Source organism: Lissotriton helveticus, chromosome 3_1, assembly GCF_964261635.1.
Source record: "Lissotriton helveticus chromosome 3_1, aLisHel1.1, whole genome shotgun sequence".
In the NCBI taxonomy this organism is placed as follows: domain Eukaryota; kingdom Metazoa; phylum Chordata; class Amphibia; order Caudata; family Salamandridae; genus Lissotriton; species Lissotriton helveticus.
Window position 1 is genome coordinate 1,151,037,732 of NC_136061.1, and position 25,035 is coordinate 1,151,062,766.

General features: G+C 42.2%; 1 protein-coding gene across 1 annotated transcript in view; it reads right to left on the reverse strand.

Annotated features, from left to right (window-relative positions):
* Window positions 1-25,035, reverse strand: part of KIF5C (kinesin family member 5C) — a 612,753-nt gene that overhangs the window by 277,382 nt on the left and 310,336 nt on the right. The window contains exons 5-7 of the mRNA XM_078681761.1: window positions 14,528-14,576; window positions 13,635-13,690; window positions 11,737-11,824 (exon numbers count right to left, since the gene is read on the reverse strand). Coding sequence (XP_078537887.1) covers window positions 11,737-11,824; window positions 13,635-13,690; window positions 14,528-14,576 — 193 coding nt within the window. The remainder of the gene's footprint in view (window positions 1-11,736; window positions 11,825-13,634; window positions 13,691-14,527; window positions 14,577-25,035) is intronic.

The window sequence follows — 25,035 nt, forward strand, 5'->3', positions numbered from 1 at the left end:
GCATTTACTGTATTACAGTCCGGAAAAAGTCCACTCAAGTTGATGAAACACATGGCTGTCTTTTGCTGTATCATATAATTTTTTGTTTTTAACAAGCAAAATAAAAAGAACTGGAACACGTTTGGAATCTCAATGGGACTTTTTTGTGTGAAATGACTGACTCTATCTTTCTTTGTCATCTATGTTTTTCGGGCTACAGTGATCATGCGCATTTCAAGTCACCAGGGAAAAATGGAGAACATATTCTATGGATCCTCTGATGTACATATATAACATACGTAGGGTCAGATGTAAAAAGCAATTTTATAGTTGCTAAATTCAAGTTTGAGCCTTTGCAATCACAAAAGGGCTCTTTTAAATGTACACAATACAAATTGCGATTGAGGATTCACACTGTTGGCGATTGTTGGTGGATTTGGTCTGCAATCCCCACATCGCATAGCACCAGGAGGTGACAGCGCTGTTTATCCGCCATAGCGCTGATATACCCGTCACAAGTCAGCTGATAGGAAAGTGTGTGGGCTGCACCCAGGCTAAGCCACAGCAAGGGCGGGCCCTTCTGTGCCTGTCCGTGGCTGGGCCCCATCTCTTGGCCCGGAGGCCTGCCATCCGGGACCAAAAAGGCAGTACCTGGACTTGACCACTCACCTAATCCGCTTGGCTACTTGTCTTGTTGAGCTCAGCCTCCTCCTATAACTACTTTTGTTCTTCATATACATCACCTGTGGTTCTAAAACACCTGGGAAGAACAATGGGTAAAAGCAAAACCCCAGAGGAGAAGGTTCTTGCCCCCACTAATCCCCTATACTGCACCACATTGGCCTCCTTCCTGACAAGAGCAGTCAATATAGTCTCCAAAGTGATCGAACTGGGTAAAAGGCAACTCTCACAGGACTTTTGGGTTGCCACTGGTTGTCATTTAGTTCTCTTGACAGGTCCACGTACAGGCCCTATAACCATAGGTGCCCCAAGTATCCCCCAAGTCTGTCCCCTGACATGGCTGCAGGTCAGGACGCTGCCCACCCGCTCATGCATCCATCTGTAATTCTGATGCCTCTCTTTCCAGTGACAGCAAACCCTGGCCTAAATGCAAGCTCACAGTTAGCCAGCTGACCTCACCTGTAAATACCTTTTTAGGTCAGAAGGCCTCTGTACAATCGCAGCCAACTAATATTGATTGTAGTAAAACTCCTCCCGTGGCTTCTCCAAGGCTTCTGGATAGTGAAAAGGTTGGCCCTATGACAAAAAGCATTAGAGTGGACTGTGTGGTCATCAAGTGCAGGAGCCCTGGCCTAGCTCAGTGGCTGGTTAAGAGTGGGGCGAGGGCCTGTACAATAAAAGATGGTATCAAGCTTGCCCCCCCCTGGGTTTTTTCTACAAACATTTACAACAGAGGCATTGGGTGAGCCATGGGCCCCTGCCCCTTAGGGCTGTGGTTGTTTATCCAATCCAGATGTTACAGACCGACACCCAGCATTGTTTAATAGCAACAGTGATCTTTCAACCACTGGGCTAGTAGAAAGATGGAGCGACGCTAGTCCCAAATCCCCCTCTAATAAGATGGTGCCTTTCTCTATTAGCTTCCTATGTTTTGGCACTGCCCCTTTGGGGTTTGTACCGCTGCCTGTAGTGGGAAAGGGCAGTTCCCTGTAGTCTAGGTAGGCCTGGGCCACATGACCTGGGTGACGCTTCTTTCTACCTGTTCTATTACACTAAGGTAGTTTCTTGGAAAATAGCTGGCTTGGCATCTAAGCTTTTGTGCCCCAACTGGGGATTGCTTAGAGAGTCATTTGATATCGGTCTGTTCCAAGAGACATTGTCACTAGTCCTGCAATATTGTGCAGGGTTTGTAAATTTTTCCTTGGCTGCTACCACCTCGGGGTAGGGAAGAGCCTGGGGGGTGGTATGAATCTGGGTTACGGCCACTCTATGTTGCATGACCAAGAAATTGATGTAGTCAGCTCAGATATTCAATGTTCTTCTCTTACCTTTCCATCCATCAATGTGTATTGTAGATTTTGGGGAAAAGGTGCAGAGCTACAAGCAATTGACCTGATTTGCAGGTAGATTCTTTTAAAGTAGTAGCGGATGATTTTAATTGTAAATTTGAGCCACTGTCCATCCTTCACGAGGACCCCATTAGTGATGAGGACCATGCTTGGGAAGTTCCTGATCTTACACTCCATCTTGTTAAGAGGAAGTCTGCTGTATCATTACAACTAAATGCGTTTATGCTTAGCAACTGCTTTCGGGTGTGTAATGGTAGAGCCACATCCAACAGGGATGGGAGACACACTTATAACCATCCACAGTGTTCCAGCCTTTTTATTATATCCTGCTGGATATTAGGTTATGACAAGCTCTAGTCTATATGGTTGTGATTCTTAGGCAACCGCAAAACTATGGGTTTAACACTGGAAGCCCTGGGTGACACTCTCGAGAAAACCCCCCAAAGCCCTTAGACAGAAGGTTGGGTTGCTACCAACAATCGGCGTAGGCTTAAGTGGAGTGGGGTGTCAGAATAAGAAGTAACACTGGGGAAAGTGTTTGCGGTTGTGTCTGCTGGTTTGGGTGCAGTGGTAGCTGAGAGTGTGACCCCCGACCATTTAGACTCCCTGTTGAGCTTGTGTACAATTCAAAATTCCATGTTCACCTCCCTTAGAAACTTATTTCTGAAAGAGTATAAGTGTATCCCAAAGAGAAACAAAGTTCTCCTGGTACACTAAATCCTGTAGATAAGCCAGACGGACCTGTCAGGATCCATCAAAGCTGGGTTTAGAGATGCTACTCAGGCAGCCAGGTCACTCTACAAAGCTACAATTCTCAATGTAAAAAGAGCCTGGGAATGTGCTAAATGGGACTCTATGTTGAGCGCCCTTAAATTCAAGGATCACTGCACCTTCTGGTGCAGTGTCCCCAATGGTGATGCCCGCATCCACGCCCCACAGGATAGGAACATTTCTGCTGCTGTGTGGATTGAGCATTTCTCCCAGTTATACTCCGATATAGTCCAGGAACTCCTTCAGGTTACGCCCACCGACCAGGAGACCCAGCTGGAGAGTAGTAGCTCCACTGGTGTAGCTGCTGCTGGGTACCCCATCGAATTATAGTCACAATGGGTCCTTCATAAATCTAGCACAGAGATCCCCAAAGCTCTTGATTCAATCATACCAAACAAGGCCCCGGGGTTGAACAAAGTGCCTGGTGATCTTTTTAAGTCATATAGTGACATATGGCACCCCTATTTTGTTTTGCTTTTTAACGTCATATTGATTGGCGCATCTATGCCGCAGACCTGGGCCGAGGCAGACATTATTACAATTTTTAAGTAGGACTATCTTCCAACTACAGGCCAATCAGTCTAATTGACAGCTCACAAAAGCTGCTCAGTCAGATCATTTTAACTAGGCTGAGCGAGTGGATGAACGATATGAGTATTCTGACTCCATTACCAGCTAGATTCAGGGATGGTATTGGAACAATTGATCAGGGGTTTCACCTGTGGTTGCTGTACTGGAAATATGTTACTTGGGGGAGGCAGACTTTATGTGATTGTTGTGGATCTCTAGTCCGCTTTCCACCTTGTTCCCAGAGAGTCCCTGTGGAAAGTGCAGGAGGAGAAGGGGCTTCCCGCTTATTTTTTAAAAGTTATAATCAGTTTGCACTATAACAACTATTCCCAGGTTAGATGCAGGCCTCAGGGCAATTTAACAGATCTAATTCCTGTAGATCAGGGAGTGAGGCAGAGGTGTTTTGGCCCCAACCTGCTTTCTCCTTTATATTAAGGATCTGGTATCTCAGCTCGAGCATGTCTTGCTGGGGTTAAGATACTAGCCCGACTATTTACAGTTGATACCGTTTTGCTATCCAAATCCCCTGAGGGGACCCAGAAGCTTCTGGACTGTTTTGGGTCCATCGGTAGGCATCAGGGGCTGGAGATTAACCTTGGCAAGACTAATTATATGTTTTTTAAGCCCTTTCCAACATTGTGTTCCAACCAAAAGAACAATGGCATAGCTCTGGAGAGAGTCAGGTGTTTGATTATCTGGGGGCTATGCTCAGAGAACGCTTTGACTGGTTATCTCATGCCCAGACACGAAGGCTCAAACTAGAGCAATACTGTGGGGGTATCCTGCATCCTAAAATGGCTCCTCATTTTGCCCAGTTAATCCTGCTCTTGAGATTTATAAATGTCAAGCTCTAGGGGCAACGTTTTATGGTGGAGAACTGTGGGGTTTGCTATACACTAGAGCCCTTGAGCTAATAGAAAAACTGTTTATGAGGAGCTTAAGTAATCTACTTCCTAGTATCCCACTGGTCTCGCTATGCTAAAACTGTTGCTCTACTGGTGGAGACTATAGGCAGTCCCTTAGCTTTTGCTTTCTACAGGGCCTTAGAAGATGTACTAGGGCCTGTAGGATCCCAGGGGATCCTCCAGGGATAGATTTAGCCTGAGGATCTCTGGTCTTCCCCAGAACACGTCATCTTCATTTCAAAGTTAGAATGTAAAGGTGCCTATTGGTGCTACATTGACCACCTAACTATACATTCTCTTCGGGCTGGATCTCTCACTGCCTCTTTTTTGGAGTTTAAGTGGAGTACCATCTGGAAGCATTTTTGAATAAGATTTTACCCCCCTTGCGAAGTCCTTATACATGAAATTTCGCATGGGGATCCTACCCATCCGTGTCTTTACCGCTTCATGGAACATGACATTCCTGACCACAATATGTTCTGCCCTTTTTGCCCCCAGGTGGTGGAAACAGCTGAGCATGTTGTACTTTTATGTCCAACATAGAAGGTATTAGAAGGAAGTGGATTTTAGCAGTCTGCTGTAACCAGGGTTTTAGGAATTATAGGACTGTGTATAGAATACTAAGAAGTGATACTAGACAATGTACCGTATTTTCTGTCTCTCGGTTTTCGATGCACATGTGGAGGCTTAGACAGGAATGGCTGCCTAGCTGATGGCTCGGGTTATGGTTCTATAATTTTTTTTTACATTTTAAACTGCAATTTTATCCTGTTATTGTTTTTATTTGTACAAATTGGATTTTTACAATAATCATTATTCATATTTATGTATTGTGTCCTAATATGCTCTTTTATGGCCATTGAGCCGAAGAAAGATTTTTCATGATGATGAAATTGCGATTCAGTAACACACTACAGAATTACAATTTCGGTTTCAGACAAAATACAGTATTGGTATTTGGAAGAGGCGTGTAAAGAGTGGCCCTTCTAAATACTGACTCCATAACTTAGTAATGTTTTGAGACCAAAATCCGGTCACAAAACAATTATATTTCACCACCAATTATAAATTGCTGATAACCATTCATAACCGAAAACTCCCATGGGACAGTGCTCCTAATAAATGTTTGTAATGTATTTATTTTCTTTTTTAAACACATTTCGTTTTATTTTAGGAAAAGGTGCTACCTTTTTATAAAAAAATCGTGCATTATTTAAAAGCAATCACAGACATGGCGGTCTCCTGACCAATCGTAGCGGGTCTAACTTTGCGACCTACCTCTTACACATTAATGAGGTACGTCTAATTGCTACCCACTACGAATTGGTATTTAGTTAACCAACCTTATTGATACATAGATTGGTTCACAAAATACCAATGCATTCGGTAGAAGTCTGTGTGCAAATTGTACCTACTTCTACCACATCGATTATAGAAAACCCCTAATAAGAAATTGCAAATTGAAAAACAAATTGTTGATGTTATTTACGATTTCTTACTAGAAGTCTCTGTACATCAGGCCCTTAATGCTTACACATAATTTGCTTGATTCACGGATATCTGAACAAAGAAATAGGCAAATAACCTTTTTATGAATTAAAAGAGCAGAGCTATTTTTTTTATAACTTAGTCAAAAAAAGCTGAATAAATATTTTTCCCTGAAACCTAGTTACTTTCACGTTTGAAAAGTGAAGAAACTGTATTTTCCCAGTTAATATACACAGAGCAAAAATTGTGTGAAATCATCTCGCTGCATGAATCACTGGTTTGAAATGTCATTCTGGAGAAAAATGTGAATATTACCCAGCCAAAAGAGACTTGTCCTGTTTTTACACTAGTGTAACAGTCCTCAAGCATACTAATCATATCCCTGCAAACCATTTGCTTTCACTGGGTCAACGCCCCAACTGCCATTCTAGGTCCGTGCTCACTTACAAATGACTCATCAGGGTTGCAATGTGGCTGTTCAATATTTCTGAGATATCTCTAGTGTGATCTATGACAGTACCAGCTAGTACTAAATAAAGGCCTACATCACCCCTTAAATAGAATGGCAACCACAAAATACATATCTTATTGGCTAACAATTCTACAGTTTTATCGAAGATGTTCTGGCTGTTCAGCTACATGCCCTCTTCCTCAGTGCATGTCTTAAAAAGGACAAGAGAGGGTAAAGAACAACCAGAAGTTTCCAATGGTAAATTACGAGCAACCATTTCCACCCGATCCCTAAGTAGATTTGTTTTGGAATCATGAGTTCAGCAGTAGTTACTTCATCCCCCACATTTTACCCTGGTGAATTTTGATAGATCAAGTCTGATGAAAATTACTGGGGTAAAATACCAGTATATGTGGATTGTGGTACCCAACGCTCTAAAATTCACGTTATGCTCCATTTTAACCAGCACAAATGGAAATAGGCGCTAACGATTTAGCTGTTTTAATTCCGATGCCGGGTGTATCAGATTTTAAAAAGGGTGTAATAATAAAATATTCAACTTGGCCATTCTTATGAAGGCCATAAAAAAAAACAGGTAGTCAACCACATAAGAGCAGTTCAGCATATTTAAACGACATGGCCTATTAAGAGCACCATAGTCAAACATTGAGGACCTCGTTCGTAAGAGTAGATAAAAAGGCGGTAACTATTTCACCTGCGTGCCCCAAATCAGTCTAGAAACACTCCAAAGACTTTATATACATTGCCTTACTTTTTTTTTAATAGAAAACAGCATTTTAAATTGGCTAAAGTTGGATTCCTGTTTTCAGCTATCGATGACAAAAATATTGTTATTGATGAAATATTTTCCCATCTAAGTGAGACACAAATGGTCTTTAAAGACAGGATCAGGTGCAAGTGCTAAAGAGTTTAACCGGACACTTTTTCTGGTCATCAGAGGCCATCTAGCAGCGATTTGTAGAACTAATGTGCAGTGACCAATTTCTTTTAGACTAGATCATGATCAACATACTAGATTCAGTCCATGGCCGATGGACACAGTAGCCTCCTTCTGCCACCGCCACTCAAAACCTAGAGACCGATTTCAAGACAGTGGTCGGTGCTGCCAAACCCACACCATGTTTCAATCACGTGGCAGCATTCACCATTTTATTACATGACTTGGATGGACTGACAAAATAGATGCAATTTACGAAAAAATTGAGGCATCCATTCCATCTACTCCATCCACCTCATTTATTTTATCTAGAAACAATAACCCCAATACTAATATATTGGGTCAAGTACAGGCATCTGACCCTGATTTGTTTCTTAATTTTCCAAAGATCACTTTGCTAGAGGTTGAGATATTGATTCATAATATCAAAAGTGGGAGCCCTTCTGATCGATTACCAGCAAGATCAATGGGAGAGGTGGGGAAAGTGCTTGGTCCGGATATTCAGAGCCTAGTGAACCTCTCGTTGGAAACAGGATGTGTTCCACGTGAGTGGAAAAAGGCACTAGTTAGACCGATCCGGAAAAACACCGCCATCCCTTGGACTAATCTGTCCAATCTTAGACCCATCTCCCTGCTACCATCTCTGGGTAAAATCATCGAAAAGCACACTAATAAGCATCTGTCCACCTTCCTGGAATCATCGGGAAGCCTGGATCCTTCACAGTCTGGCTTTAGGCCAAAATGTAGTACCGAAACTGCTTTGCTGTCGATAACGGACGATCTTCGCATGTACCAGGACAGAGGTGTTTCCGTTGTCCTGGTGCTGCTAGATTTATCGGCAGCGTTCGATACTATCTCTCATAAGATCTTGATTGAGCGCCTGACTGTGAAGGGACTGGGGGGAAAGGCACTGGACTGGATAAAGAGCTTTCTCTCCGACCGCACCCAAAGTGTCACCATGGGTGAATTTCGGTCGGATGAGGTTAAGATCACCAAAGGGGTGCCACAGGGCTCATGTTTGAGTCTAACTCTTTTTAACACCTATGTGGCACCCCTGGCAGATATAACTAGAGCCTTTGGTTTCTGTCCAGTGTCTTATGCTGATGATACTCAGCTGCTTTTTCCTTTCAAATTATTGACTCCGGAGGTTATACAATCTTTCTCCGAGGGGATGAAAGCAGTATCCCAGTGGATGTCTTCCAACTTTCTTCAATGTAATGTTGGTAAGACTGAGGTGATGCTTTTCGGTGAGGCCAAAATGTTATGGTCCCCTGATTGGTGGCCCTTAGATTTAGGACCAGTCCCGGAACCTAAACTAGTGATCAAGAACCTGGGAGTACGTATGGAGCCGGAGCTGACTATGAAACATCATGGAAGTAACACGGTGGGGTCCTGTTTTCACGTGATAGGGCTCCTCCGTAGGATATTTCCACTCCTTCCGGACTCCACTAGAAAGACTCTGGTTCAGGCTCTAGTGATCAGCCGACTTGATTACTGTAACGGTCTCCTGGTGTCCGCTAATGAAGAGGTACTGGACCGGCTGCAAGTGGTACAAAACACTGCAGCAAGGCTAGTCCTAAACGCCCCCCCCAGGTCTCCATCTAAACCTCTATTGCAGAAACTTCACTGGCTATCCATCCGTCAGAGAATACAATTCAAGACTTGCTGCATTGTACATAAGGGACTACATGATTTAGGCCCTGCCTATTTAGCCAAGAAATTTGTCCCTTACGTTCCCACCCGCTCCCTTAGGTCAAGCGAGTTGCTGCTGCTAAAGATACCTAGGGTCGGCAAGACTAGAATGGGTGGTAAAGCCCTGTCAGTGATTGGGCCCACTTTATGGAATAGCCTCCCTCTTCAACTGAGACAGTGTTCTGAGCATTTTGTTTTCAGAAAACTATTGAAAACTTTCTTGTTCCGGGACTAATCAGTTAGGTCAACATTAATTAATAATCTACGGCCTATTAGCTTGGTTCTGCACGAATATACTGTCCTGGTTTTTTGCTGTTGGGGTCTCTTAGCGCAGAGATACTCCCTTGGGAGTCTGTTCTAGCGCTTTACAAACACGCAAATAAATAAATAAATAAATAAATGTGGCAGAAGTTCAAGTCATGCAAGGTTTCCATCACCCCAGTGGCAGCTCCTCCGCTATGGGGGAGGAGCGTCACCTACATGGCAGACTCAAAACTTGAAAAATACAACATAATAGCATGGATTTAGTATCATTTTATTTTTCAAGTTCTAGTCTTGGGGTGGAGCTATAGTGGGGACAGTCATAGAAGGGAGTGGTGTGCACTGAGATGTTTCCAACCCAGCTTTGTTGCTGGGTTGGAGACAGCAAAGCACAGGCTACCAGCCTTTCTGGGAGTACACATTTATAGCACTCAGGCCAATCCTGATGCTGCTTTCAAACATGAGAGCAGCGTCAGGACTGGGCGTAGGAGAGCCTGGGATCTGTGCTGCAGCGATGAGTCAAACGTGGAGCAGAAGAGCTGCGGGCCTGCTTCAGGTACGTTTTTTTTCCCTTTGTTTTGTTTGTTTTCGTCCATCGTCCTGCACCGCCACTCCGCCCGCACAACTGCCAATACTGCATCAAGCTATGGCACCGGCACATACTGTGAATCCCAAATTTCACTTTCAATGGAATGCAAATAATCCCCTTGACAAAAGGGGAATCATAGTGTCAACAGTATGTGCATGTGCAATTTAAAAGGCAGTTCCCACTGCATGTATGTATGGTACATAAGGAGGTCCCCCGTGTTTACAATGCACGATTGCACTGCAGGCAAAGGAATGCCTGGGACTACCATTTTGTTAGGAGGTGCACGAGCAGCCCAGGGAAGGTGAACCAAAAAATAATTTTTAGACAGAACATCAGGTTTAGTAAAGGATTGTGAATGGTTTGTCCTAAAAAAACGTGGAAAATATTTGATTACGGTTAGTCCCAGTTGAAGAAACTTTATTTGAAGTAATCTTCATCAAATGGACTACACATGATGTAGATCTAATTGTCAAGTAAGGAAGATTTTCAACCTGTTGGGGGGTTTATTTCTATACCAAGTAATCCTGGTAGACATCCACCTGTTACATGATAGAATGAGAGCTTGCTCAACCTTAAGCTGAGGTCCTACTGATCACTGTAGAGCAGACCATTAACATTATGAAATCTTTCATATTGGGCTTCCCAGGTGACCCTTATCCTGCTCTTCTTCTACAAATAATAGCAGCTACTGCCAGATCTGTACAATCTGGTGATCGGATATTCGAGGAAGGTATCTGTCCCTCTGATTGAAAAGGGGAATCTTTTATTCAGTGGCAGCCCGTGCAGGAAAGCACAGGGGGGTGGGGGTGGGGGGTGGTGAAAGTGACAAATGACGGGATAGGGAATGTAAAATAAATAAATAAAACCCCTTACCTTGCACTTGCCGCATCGGTGATACAGTGAGAGCAAGGTAAGTGGTTTTATTCACTTACAACTGGTGTAGAATGCAGCAGCCCACCTACTACTCAAACTGTCTCACCATTCCTCTAGTTATGACAGTCTGCAACCTTTGCTCGGGCTGCCATTGCGTAAGTGTGCCTTGTTTGAAGGTCATTCAAACCGTTTTAAAAAAGCTCTTTATGACGAAGATCCTCCATTTGGTCAGCATATGTTTACAAGATATGCACTGCCTATCACATTGTACTTTTCTGTGGCTTTTCACCAACTTGTACTAAAGATTAGTAAGTCTATTAAATGTGGCAGGGCATTTTTATCTTTCAGGTGGTGAAAGTCTGGACGCTCCCCTATTGGTGATGAAGACAAAAATAAAATTACTTAAAATTCATGAAGCAATCCATGACTTGGCTTGTCAAGGTCTGAGCTGAGTTGTCAGATGGGTCTAACTACATACAGTAGTTTCATTGGCAGGACACTTTTTGGCTATGTGAACGCTATATAAATCCTACAAATAAAAAATGCATTTAAATGTGTCTTATTGCAGTTCTGTGAATATTCATTAAGAACCAGAAAACCAGAGCTGCACAAATACATTATATATGATTCCAATTATTTGGGCAACAGAGATGTAAGACCTAGAACTCTACAGATGTCGTAACAACATATGGCCTGTGTAATGCTAACTTACATGTATGGCCCATTATCACCATGCTTTAGCTCTCAAAACAAACGACCCATGAACGTAAGCAGCATGCAGAAATGGCCGTCCACAGCCTAAATAACAGAGAGATCCCAAGTTTCCCAGGCCATGCATCATAATTTCGGCTAGTTCTCAATTTTTCTTAGAAATCTGTGATTTGTAGTTATGATTTCATAATGGGATGAAAAAGGACTACAAATCCCAGAATGGGATAAAAAAGGAATACAAATCTAAGAATAGCAAGAAAACATCCTGGACTGCGTGAGCGCCTCACAAATGGACCTGTGAAGCACGAACTCTGGTTAACACCTACTAATAGCTACATCATCGGTGCTTAGCACCAGATGCCAGAATTAATTCACAGATGAACAATTGAGCTCTCTAAAAATGAGAAACGTAACAAACGTAGTTGGTTTTAGTTATGCAATTATTTTGGTTGACTTACTTGTTACAGCTACATGCCGGTTTGCTTTTCCTTCATCAATCACATCCATAACTTCCTCAGGACTAGAAACAAATCTCTCCGTGCAGCCCTGGCGAGTCATAAGCAAGCATATACAGTAGTTAGTAGATGCAAGAGAGGGCTGCAGCACGCACAGGGTCAGTTTGGTCACTTGGCGATTATAGACCTAAGTTTTACTTTGGGTCATTGGCATGCAGCGATTCAAGGGTTTCACCTCTCTGACTGGGATTAAATCTACTGGTAAAGATTAATCAAAAGACGTAGCATCTTTGAATGTAGGTCGTTAGGAATAAGGGGCACATTAGTCCCACACAGGCACCACATTTAATTAGTATTTGGTGTTAAGGCTAGAAAAAAGTCTTTATTAGGTGTAGGAACCTCCAGCTCCAATTGGAGCTCTTCTCTGTGGGCGGTTTGTTGTTTATGAGGGAACCTAAAGCATATCTATCATAGACACTGCATAGAGTGACAGGGAAGGTACTTGAGACCTACAGCAGTTTGAACATACACATTTAAATATGGTGTAGATACGTGAGGATGAAGGCTTCCATATAGTGGACAATAAAAAAACATTAGATAAAGCACACAAGCTAAAATACAAGCACAGTATAATACAACATCTATCCATGACCCCTTAGAAAGAGGCAGTGTGGGTAAATAGGGTGGTTTTAATCGGTGACTGCTCCCTCTTAGGAGGAAGTGTATTTTCATAACAGTGTAAGAGGGCAGAATCACGATTGCTTGGAACTCATCAGGGAGTGGATTTTAGTGGAGGTATGCCAGAAAATTAGAGGATTGGAATCAGATGTGCTGCTGGTTGGCTCAGAGGTGATTGATAGTTGTGCTTGATAGCGTGCAAGGTTTTTCTTTTTTCTGCAGACCCACGCAGCATGATGTCTGTCAAAGAGGTGGATATGTATCTGGGGAGGTTAAAGTGGGCTTGTGTTGCAAAGGCGTTTGCCATCTCCAGTGGTACAAGATCATATTGAGGTAGACCAACTAGAGCCTTTACAACACTTGATTTTGCTCAGCACTGACAGAACCACTTAGAAACTGGGAAGGGATAGTAAGAAAGGTATGGTGAGTGCGGTGTCAGTGATGTTAACGGAGGAAGTGAAGTCACTCTAATGTTTCACAAAATCTTTGTAATTTTAAAATGATGACAATGTACAGTAAGCCAAATGTTCACCATCATGGATGATGACCGTTTTTGTTTTTTTAAATGGTAGACATTTTCTAAAAATTGACCTCAAGAGCGTAAATTCCTTTGTGAGAACAGTGATAAAGTTATAGATTTTCCATTAAAATCGATGTTTAGCTTTGTATTGCGATACTGTGCTTACAAATGACCAGTGCAGAAAGGGGTAAACGGTGTTCTGACTTTCTGTTCCCTACAAAATGAACTGTTCCATTGAAAAGAGAACAGGGAAAGAGCGGGTATATTTCTGCCATAAGGATGATTCGCTTACTTAATGTTCTTCTCCTTCAAATTCGTCTAATGGGGAGTATTTAAGAGAAGAGAGCAGAACATGACTGATCTTAAAATGATTACTTGAAAAGGAAAAAACTTAAAAAAAAGAGGAATGTTCATAGTATTATCAATGTTTGTTTCTAAGATTATTTTTAACGTACAGCTTCTGTTTTTAAAGAGGATCTTGTGTCCTTAGAATGCTATGTTCCCAAACTGGGATTTTTATTTAACAAGGAAATACGTTTATGGAGTAACAGGGTTGGTTCACATCAAGTTAACAAAATTACTAAATTACATGGGTTTGCAATAGTCAAAGTCCAGGACTGGGCCATGGCTTCCGGCAGCATTAAGTCACCTGGTGACCCCGTTTTCTGGCAACCCCAACCGCAATCTTTAAACGGATTTGTACCTTTACATATGGAACTCGGTTCTTATCCTCATGAACTGCCAGGTTTGTCTTTGACACTGTAAGAAAGAGAGCACAAGAAAGATGAAAAAACCTCCACCAGGAAAAAGAGTGAGACACTTTAATTCTTTTTCACCTCAGAAAGTGATTTGTAAAATCAACAGGCAACTAAAGAAGTAATTAAATACTTGTAATACAATCTGCACTGGGGACTCAAAATACCTGGGTGTCTAAACGTTAAAACAATCAGATATTGTGAAAACGGACATTTAGGCATGAAATGGATGCTTGAAATTGGGACCTCCGGGAATAGGAAGTTAAGCAGCAAATACAAATTAAAGAAAAATAAGTACGTCCATACCACATAATAAAGTTAAACAACAACAGCATTGTAGTTATTACATAGTTGGACACATTACTCGAGTATGAGAATGGATGGAAATAATAAAATATGTTAAATCAAATTTTGAATATGCCAATTTGATCAATTTAACCTTAATCAATAGTTATGTTAACATAATACAAGAGGACAAAATTAGGAAACCCATTGGGGTGCGAATTCGAGTAGAGCTAATAGGGCAACAGCCCCGGTGCAAGACGTGCTAAAGGGAAATAAGTACATGGTACCAAATCAGTAGCAAGCTAGCAACAGAGGACATGAATGTGAGACAGGCTGTTACAAGATATGAGTCATCAGTGGAACAAAATCGGAAGTGCAAAAATAATTGTTCACTTACCACCCGCATAATTTTAACGGGTCAGCTACTTCTGTATCCCAAAAAGATGAGGGGTGAGTGAAATATGCATATCCACCGCTGGGTAGCTGCAGATTATGTGGCACAAATCCTTACCTGCAAAATTATGTTGCGTAAAACTAGAATAATATGGCTACTCACCATCTAATAAGTCCCTTATTTTGTCCATGTAGATCTCGAAATAGGAAACCTATTCCCAAAAACAAAAAGGAAAAAAAAGCATTATTGTGTGAAAACACCCATGTTCACAACAAACAGCTGCAACTGGAGTTATCACTGTGCTGTTACCGTGCATGGGTTGATCATATTTCTGTCACGTTCGATCATGTGCCTGGAAATGATATTTCCAGATTGACAATGTCTCCCTGCCACAAGAACAAGTGACGTTAGGTTGATTTTGTGGGTCTTAGCACTATAATTCAAAAAGTGGATGACCAAGTGGAGACAGTAAACTTGGAACCAAGGCACGCTTAGAAGCCTAGTTTTCCATGATCAAATCCAATACCACAAACCACTGTACCAAGTATAATTCTCGATATTGAGGACATGCCAATTGGCACAGATCTAATCAGTTTTCAATTTGCAAATCTCAAACGAGCAGCTGGGCACAGAAGCAGATGAATTGCCCGCTGACAATTTCGATTTCCATTGAAAGCGGGATCACTACAGATTCAGTTAAATTTTTACTACAGGAATGTCATGTCATTTGTCCTTTTTGGGGACTTTTTTCGCAGCACTGTTCTCAGCTAAGATTACCTTACTTGTGTTTACAGTAGTATATCCTTGATTTACAGAAAAAAAAATCTGGTATATGTAACAGCTTTACCTGACTCACAAGACTAACGCTTATCAAAAAAAAATCCTAACATACATACCTAGAGGAGCTTTTGGCCAAATGGCTTCGCCATTAATCTCTTAAAGGGCCATTCACATTTTGCTTCAACCCACCACAGCATTGGTCAGCCCACTTTACCATTGGCTGCCTTCACTTTGAGTAACTGCATTAAGCCTGTGCACATAGTTCACATCTGCCTAAAAATTCTTCCTGTGTCTTCAGTGAGAAATCTGGATTAAGATGTGTTTTTATTTTTTTATGTTAAATTTGAATATCAGCTATTTATTTTGAATGCACTGTGGGTGCTGGGTGCCCAGTTAGATGGTATTTATTTTCGGTTGTTTTTGTAAACCTAAAAAGTGTGTAGGTAATGTTACAGCTTCCTGTGATTTGAATCCCTGGTAGGGTGGTGATTTTTTTCCTCTCCTCTAATAATAACAATAATATTAAATGCATGGCCCAACTGTATTTCTTGTAATTTAAACATCACTGGTAAACTGGCCACAGCAGAGAATGTTTTTTCAAATGTACTTTTTAAGTCAAGCACGTGGCAGCCCTGTTTAGGTGGCCACATGTTTTTTTTCCTTTTCTGCTTCATATGTTGCACTGAAAGATATTTAAAAAACATTTATCACTGCACAGCTAACCAAGGCTAGGCCTATTGGCTTTTTTACAGTCTTGCCAAGAATAAAAAGAAGCAAACCCACCGCCTGCCAGCAACCTGATTAAATGGGTGGGAGGGCCTGGCCGGTCTGTGGAAGCCTTAAGAAATATATAGCAGATACTATCATAAACGAATTTTCAGTTAAAAGGTTCAATTTGAAACTTGCCAAAGCATCTGTGTACATTACAGAATATCCCTACATATTAATTTATACTTGAAGGTATTCAGTTTTAACATCTGGACAGCCCAAACATATTTTTTTTAATCTTTTGGTCTGGACTAAACTGGTATGGCCAGTGTTGGACCTGCGATGGGCAAGCCCAGCACAAAGGGGGTAGCTTGGCTCAAGTGACAAGGCAAGTGAAGGCTGTAGTGTTAAGCCGGCTCTGACCCAACAATAACTCCTTGTACATCCACACCAAAAAGAAGGACACCACACCACTGCTGTAGAAAAATACGATTCCTTTATATAAAAGTTATTTGTTGTAAATAGGGTTGACTGGGAAAGCACATATACATTTCTTTCTGTCATACAGTTCTGGTAGTAAATAGTATTAATAAATAGAATAACTTCAGGAATGAGTATCACAATAAATATCAGAATAAATACTGGTTCATTTAAATAAACAACCACATGTTTCTTCTGGTATCGCTGCCACCAATTAAATACTTTAGAATCATTACATCTGCAATACGCTTCAAATGGGAAAGATAACTCTTACAGTTTATGCTGTTTTCAATTACCAGGTATACGGCTTCTCTGAGCACAAAATAAGGTTTGGGACTCTTTAATAATCACTCAAGGCGTATGCGCGTATATCTAGAAGGCAAGGAAACACAGTAAATACATCATTTGCACTCGGCGGTCACCGGGATAGGATCTCTGCTTTGCCGGTGAAGTCTATGCGCGCCTACGGGCTTTAGCACCACTTGAGCACAGGCGGCACCAGTTCAAAGTCATTAGGCTGACGAACGGGCTGCCGGAGAGGTCACACAACCTTCGCGCACAGTCAAGTAAATGCCGGTTCACAGTTCCTTCACAACGCTGCATTCACTATGAGGAAACGGGCCCACCTCACATCGGCTGCAATCAAGATACGATTCAGTCGGGCACAGCACTCCTCTCGTTAGCGACGGGGCTCTCAGGGGCTCCACAGACCTCCCTCCGACTTCCGCATTCAGGGTGGTTCCCGCCCACAGCTACAGCTCCCGGGTCACTGGGGAGTGGCGAAGACGCTAGTCCCGCCCAACGAAGGCCGGCCTTTCCCCGCCCCGGCGCACCACCTCACCTTCAATCTGCGCAGGAAGCGCTCTACGCTGGTGGGGCTCGGAGACGTCCGAGCTCCCCTCTAGAGGCACCTGTCGCGAAGGGGGGCACAGCTGACGATCGCGGTCGCGGCAAACTTGCTCTCGCCTCGCGACTCAATAATTCGATCACAGTTCACCACCGGGGGGCGGGGAGGCACACGAATCTGGCCACAGTCTTTGGGGGCAATGAGGTACTCGCTGGGCAGGCGCTGTAGGCGCTAGGTCACTTCTCACGTAGCTGACTGGAACGCCAGTCAGACACAACGCCAGCAACCCTTTGCTGCTCTACTGCCTGCGCCACCAGCCACCTCAGGGGTCAACAGGGCAGGTGTCAATCTGGTGTCAAGTCTGGAATCTCTTAATCTCCTCTTCTCTAGTCTGAACTAAAATGGCCGCCAGGGACTGGGCCTTATATAGCCAGTGCCTTGGGGTACTGGCACGAGCCAGAAGATTCTAGAACCTTCTCTGGCTGTGACAATGACATGGCACTCTTGAGGGGTATTTAGGACACTCACAGCCACCGTACTGGGGTTCTAGAGCAACCATTTTGTGTACCTGAGGAAAATAAAGGAATTCTTGTCAGAAATGCGCGCCAAACAAAGGGCGCCAAAACCTCAAAAGGCCAGGGTTCATGAAGGCTCCAATGGGAGTCACTTCACATGAGGAAAAAGGGTGTCCACCATTTTAAGTTCATTTACACAGGTTGACAACCCCAGCTTGTAATGCCACAGGTTTGGGCCAGGCGCCTTGTAAATAGGTGCCACAAACCTTGTGAGCAACTGGGCGTCAAGGAACATCTAACCCCATGAAACAACACATAAAAAGTCCTGGTAGACAAATAAAAAGCGACAAATTTTGGGAGGTACAGGGGAACAAAAGAAATCATAGTGGTGAGGGGACTCTCAGAAGCAGACGGGTCTAACAGCCAGGTTTTGAAAAGTCCCTCAAAGTTCAATGTGTACATCAATGTGGTATATACCTGCATTTTTTCACATCTAAGGTGGGCATTTAGAGCAGAAACTAACAGAATCTAACAATAAGTCAGTTAATGTTTATGAATATCTGGTTTTCCTCTCCTTTCTGGACATCAAAAAGATCTGGAATCCCCAAAACACATTGTTTTAACTCTCACCAAATTAGAGCTTTGAGGATTAGAATTAAGTGGAGACAATCTTTGAACATGTCATATCCTATCCTGATCCTCATCAGAAGGAAGTAATAAAGCAAAGAAGAGATACAAGAGTACACCAAAATGCCAAAACATTTGTTCTGGTCCCAGCAGCGGGGAAACGGTTAGTAGTCTTAGAATCTGCAATATTGTTGCAAGGTAACCTCAGATTTAGTTGAAGTATAAAATATGAAATCCACGCATGCAAGATCCATACATTTTTTTTTAACCATAGAAAGAGGCATCAATTCATCATAAACCTCAAACACGAGAGGCCAAATTCTTCATAGTATTGCTCGACTAATAACATGAGGGTCATTTAGACCTTGGTGATGAAACTGGGTGCAAAATCTCTGTGGCCTTATTAACATTTGCAGTGGGAGAACTTCAAGGTGTTTTTGAGGAGTAAATCAGACATAGCGGGCCCAAGTGATTTTAGTGCCGGATTTTATTGCTTTTCCCATGCTTTATGTGCATTTTTAACACTAACTTGGAGCTGCCGTTACAACTGCACATGGAACCTCAAATTTAAGTCTGTGCTAGTGCACAAATAGGGACAAAAATAATTTGCACTCATGTTTTTATTAGTGCTTCTCTCTAGTGAGGTACTATTTAAATGTCACTGCCACATGAGACAGTCATACAGGTCAATTTTGCCATCACCACGACAATGGCAGCTCAGAACTTGGTTAAAAAAAGGGTTCCACCATTGCAGAATTGGCGTTTGGACCTTAGTAAACTCTTTTATATTGATTAGGTTATTTACATGCACCTGGGTTTACAGAGACTTTGGCCACCCTCAATGAGTTTACGCAAAAACAACAAAGTGATGGATGGAATGTCTGAATTAATCTCAGCCACTGGCAACCCCTCGACTGTCAACTGATAATACCTGATAATTGCACAGATGCTCAGAAGCTATGCTTCAGAGACAGTTAGGGCCCGATTGCGAGTTTGGCAGTGCAAGAGTGGACCGCCATGCCGGCGGTTCACTCCCTCACTGCCAAACCCATGGCCACACCACCCATCAGATTACGAGTTTCCTAATGTCCAGCAGGCTTTTTTGGCTGTCCCATGGCTGTGCCCCTGAAAATGGGTACTGCAATTGGAATGCCAAAAAAAGTCCTTGTGAGTCTGGTGGTCCTCAGACCACCGGACTCATAATTAGGCCCATAGTAATTAATTTGTGCTGATGTTTGCCTGTACACGCTCATCAGTTTAGAAATGCACTATGCACTAAAAAAACATTAACAGCAGTGAGTCCTTTGCCATTTTGCAGTACTAACAGGGACAGTGGTTTGTGCAAGCCACAAATGCATCCTTAGCAATACCTTGGGACCTGGCACTTATATTTTTTAGAAATGAAGTAAAAGTCACACTTAAATAGGTGGAGCATTAGGTACATGATTCAGCTTCTTACTCGGTTGAGGGTAAGTAAATCTGCTCGTATAAAATTAATTTATTTTGTGACAGGCTCAGTGCCATTGGGTCATGATTTAAGAAATATGCATTTCAATCAGTTCACCTTAAAGGAATGATGAATGAATGAATATAAAATGTATTAAGTGCACAGCTGACAAGGACAGGATGTCCTAGCGCTTAGATGGAACGTATGACAAAAAAAGTGTAGGGAAGGAAAAGTGGGAAAGTTTTCAGAGATTTCCAAAAGGAATTTTAATCCTGCTGGCCACACAGCATAAGGGGAAATCTATTCCAAGTCTTGACAGTTACAACTGAGAAGGCAGAGCTACTAGAACATGACCGTTTAAAACTTGGTACAAGGAGAAGATGAATGTTTTTGAATTGAAAGCTACAACCAAGATTGTGAAGGGTAAAAAAAATCCATATAGATACACTGGAGTATGGCTATAAACAGCTTCATGGCAGAGACACAGACTAAAAGGGCTTGTTTTGTGTGAACGGACAGCCAATGAAGTATTTTCAGAGGAGGTGAAATTCAAGTGCACCAGCTCAAGTCACATATACCGGTCTGCTGTGTTCTAGATGCCAGATATCAAATACCCTGGATATCAAATACCCTGTTAAGTTCAAATCCAGACAACAAATGAGTAGGGCCTCTATTACAGATTTTCGAGAGTTGGTTGGAGAAGAAGAACCTTAATAGAATATTGAGAACTAAAGGAAGCAAGTTATGGTTGCTGATAGAGGATGAGAAAGATAACTGATGGGCCATACATTTCCACAGTCTGCAAGTGGAAGAAGTGGTAGCTGGAAGGGGGCCTAACAGAGGCCCACCAGGACAGTATCTAAGATGAGGTTAGTAAAAAAAGGAAAATTTCTGTTTTATTGGTGCCACATCCCTGAAAATTGGGGCTAAACATCTTAGTTGGCCATCAGTCCCCTCAAAAACCATACGTAACTTAGACATGGACCTATATTTCAACATGGGCGTAATCAGTCAAGGTATTATTTCCACAAAAATATGCATCTTCCATTTAAAAATGCTTCAGCATATTCCTCCTCCTAGAGTAAGATTTTAGAGTGCCTATAGCCATTGCCTTGATTGAGCCCAAGATTAACTGCAGAATGTCTATATTTCTACCCAGCCAAAAAGAAAAAAAAACATTTCTCGGCGTAAGTTTTCGCGGAGCACTACCAGTCATTTGCTTTGTGGATTAAAAAAGGAGGACTCTCTTACCTTATGCTACAGGAGCCCCCGATGGCTGCCGGTTCACAGCAGTATTTTGCTTTAGGCCATGACCATAGTCCATAGGGCTATTTATTCCAAAGCCCATGAATTCATGGACAGTAAATTTCTCTATTATGGACCTTCCAGAAGTTTCCGATCGGAACAGCTTTTTTACTACAAATTCCAAAAGTTTTTCCATCAATTTATGGGGCAAGAGACGTTTCAGCAGCTGCCACCAAATCCTGGAAAGTGCTCCTGCTTCACCTTCTGATCGAATCCTCTTTGCTCTTTTTCAGAAACTGCCAGAAAACGTATGTATTCAATCAATACCTTAACTACTAGCAAAGCTTTCCTGGACTCCTGTGAGAGCCTTAGGTTTAATGGGAATTATAAAATCAACAGTGCAAGTGATCAAGCCAATAAACTGCGATGCACAAGTATCGGGATCGCAACCAAAAATAAGAGTGGTGAGTTATTGTTGAGAGTAGGGGGTGCCTTTAGAGTAAAGGTGAGCCCAAGGTTATACAAAAAGGAAGAAGTATTTCTGTTGTCCACCATTCAGCTGTAACTGATTCGGAGTCATGTACCGCTGGACATGGACGATGCATTTTTTGTAGCATTGCCGCTCTTACACTAGGGTTGCCATCCACAACAAACAGGATTCGTTTCTCACCTGCATACATCAAAGCAGTCAAACCACAAGCCTGAATGAGGTGGTCTAACGGGACCACATACAGACTAAACAACAGGGGAGCAAGCACTGACCGCGGAAGGACTCTACAAGTTCAAGGCCTTGTCTCTGATAAATAGGGCCTAGGTTCCACTTTAACTGTCTGCTCAGGCAGAAAACGTAGAAACCATTGAAGAGCTGAATTTTTTATATCGTAACTTTCAAAGCGATCTGTGAGCACCCGATGATTCACGATATTGAACATGGCGGATCGATCCAATAACGTCAGCGCTGCCAGTAAATCGCGACAACTTGACAGGTCACGAAGTACTGGAGAGATCACTTTTGGGGCTACATCATGCTCGGAAGCCAGCTTGCATATGGTGAGGAACGTCATGGTGATCAGTAAAGGATGCACGCTTGTTGAACTGAGCTCTTTCCAACACCTTGATAAGCTATGGAAACTGGCCTTCTGGTCTATAATCCTCAAGACCTTAAGGATTGAGATTTGGCTTTTTAACAATGGAAGAATGCCAAACGTTTCTGTTCCACTGGTACTGTACCTAACAGAGAGGAGTGAATGATAACCTTCACCTCTGAAATGGTCATTGGTTATGAAATCTGGCTGGTGCAATACGGCCACCAGAGTCCGAAGGTCTGTCATTCTTTATTAGCTCTTTATATTTGTCTACATTCAATTTAGTAAACTGGCATAGGTCTTCAGAGATTCTAACTGGCATATCTTTTGAATCAGAGATGTCATTATTTGCTGACATCGATTACTAGATGCTCTTTAATTTTAACTTTCATTTCAAATTTTTTTTTTAAAGCACCAAATTGATTGCATCTGGTCTCTGACCAATATACATGTTTGTTGGACTAGGGCTAAATTCAGTTCGTTAATGTCCCAAAACATTGTCTTGGCTGGGCTTGGTAGGAACATTATTATATATATTTTTTGCAATACAAGGCTGCTTTAGCCACATCCAATGGCCCTTAAGTACTCCTTACGGCATGAGAGCCATGCCAGTTTGGCATCCCCCAAATAGACCTCAGTAACTTGAGTTCCTCTGAAAAACAACTTTTAAATCTGTGCTTTTGTATACTTTTAGTGGGAGCCACCTCATCAACGCAGTTTGTGAGCCCCTCTTTATACAGGTAGAGAAAAATATCTGGAGTATTACCTTCATCTCTGGTTCTCAAAGATTCTCTCCACCAGTATTTAGTGTCAAGGGGATGCCAATTAAATACCAATTTCCCTGGGGAAGCATATGGTTTAAGAGAGAGATGGTATTTCAAAGCCCAGCCAAGTGGAATAACTCCGTGATCCATCCAACGTGCCTCGAAAACTGGCAGAATAATGCAGGAACTGTCATCACAGCATAAAATATCTAGCATGTGACCCATCCTATGAGTAGGAGAGCCCTTTGACACATCACAGCTCGAGCTCAGGAACTGCTAGCTCTGTTCAATTGCAGCGAATCAGTGTACACATCAATATGCACCTCCAGATACCCAGCAATGATATTTATTACATGGGGGAAGAGATAAGACTTAGGTGGACACTCGTTGATCTAATGCTGCAGAGTGAATGGGGGGTCTCTATCAAAGAATCAACTGCACAACCAATCCCATTGGGTCAGTCAACCTAATTAGTAGTACCTCCAGATCGGCATGAATCTCTTCCACTAATTTTACACTTTTTAGACAGGCATCGTAATACCTGCTAGCCCACCACCCCGTCTATCCAGCCTGTAGCCAGTGAATAGATGAAGCCTCGGAGGCACCAATTCATCTAAAATCACAATACTATCTGCCTTTAGCCAGGATTCAGTTACACACAATAGATTCCAATCATTACTCATTATCAAATCCGAAATATGATGACAATTGCCCACCTCTGAGCGGTTATTTGTAAGTGCATCGTGAAGGGCAGTATCTCCAGCCACTGATCGTGAACAGGCGCAGATGGACTTGCGTTTGGCATGCGACCAGCTCAGACACAGATGCGTCTGTTTAAATAGCTGCCTTTGGTTAAGTTCAGCTCCAAACAACTAGAGCGCCATCCAAAATGGTGCCCAGTATTGGCCTCAACCAGAAAGTCAGCTTAACTACAAAGATTTAGGAGCAGAGTTGGAGCTCACAGGCAAATGCCTCACTTTACCACTACTGCGTGGCTAGCAATGTAATAGAAAAATAAATCTGGTGAAAAAAACATAAATTTGAAAAAAGAATGGTTAAAAAATGGTGCTAGTAAACACCTTTTAGGTGGGAATCCAAATCCAAAAGCAAAGTCTCTCTCACATATTCACAGAATTGTTTCCCAAACTGTGGGTCAATTTCAAGTTGATTTTTGGTGGTTCATGACAGTCCAAGCAATCAATAAAAATGCCTTTAAATTCTGTATTTATCTTGTCACATTTGCTGCACTTCAATGACAGAGGTCAAATGTCAGACTATGCCTTCTGGCAAATTGCTGCTTATCTTTTTTTTTTAAACATGCAGATTGGGGTTTATAAACTTCTCTCACTTTGCAGTCAGAAAGAAAAGGTAAGTCAATTATGAGACAATCTTGCTGGGGCACAGAGAGTGTGAAAAGAAACGCTGTTAGTCAATTTTTGTAACATAAAACAAAATGTAAAAAATTGTAAATAAAGTGCACATATTCAGCAGTTCAGAAAGAAAAAATGAAGCACATTTTTTGCAATTCTGAATTGTGATGAAGGCAAAGATATTAACTGGGTCAAAACAAATGAAGAGACTTTTTCTTAATGATGCGCAAATGACGGTCACTGATACCCGATTTCCACACATTATCTGTGTGTGCAATATAGTTTTAGATAGTTTAATCAGTAAAACTGTATGTCTGTGCAAATGTGCTGTCTGCAAAGGACAGTGCACTACCACATGATGTTTTAGTTACAATGACAGTGCACTACCACATGATGTTTTATTTACATTAAAATATCACCTGCTTCATGTCAATTAAAGCTAGGTAGGTCACAAATGTTTCTCATGCTAAAAAGTGGGTGAGGTTCTAACAAGTTTAGGAAGCACTGCCTTAAATAGTCGCCCCTGGTCCCAAACAACTTGAGCGTCACCCAAAATGGCGCCCAACGTTTATCTCAACCAGGAAGCCATCTTAACTCCAAGTGATCCAATAGAAGAGCCGATACTTACTGGTAACCGCTTACTTAACACTGGGTGGTCAGAAATGCAACAAGTGAGAAATTACAAAAAATATCCAGTTATAAAACACATAGTGAAAAAAGTACTGTTAAAAGACAGCGACGGAGCAATATATACTGAGTGAGACTAAAAAAAAACAGGGACATTTTTTCTTTTTGAACTTGG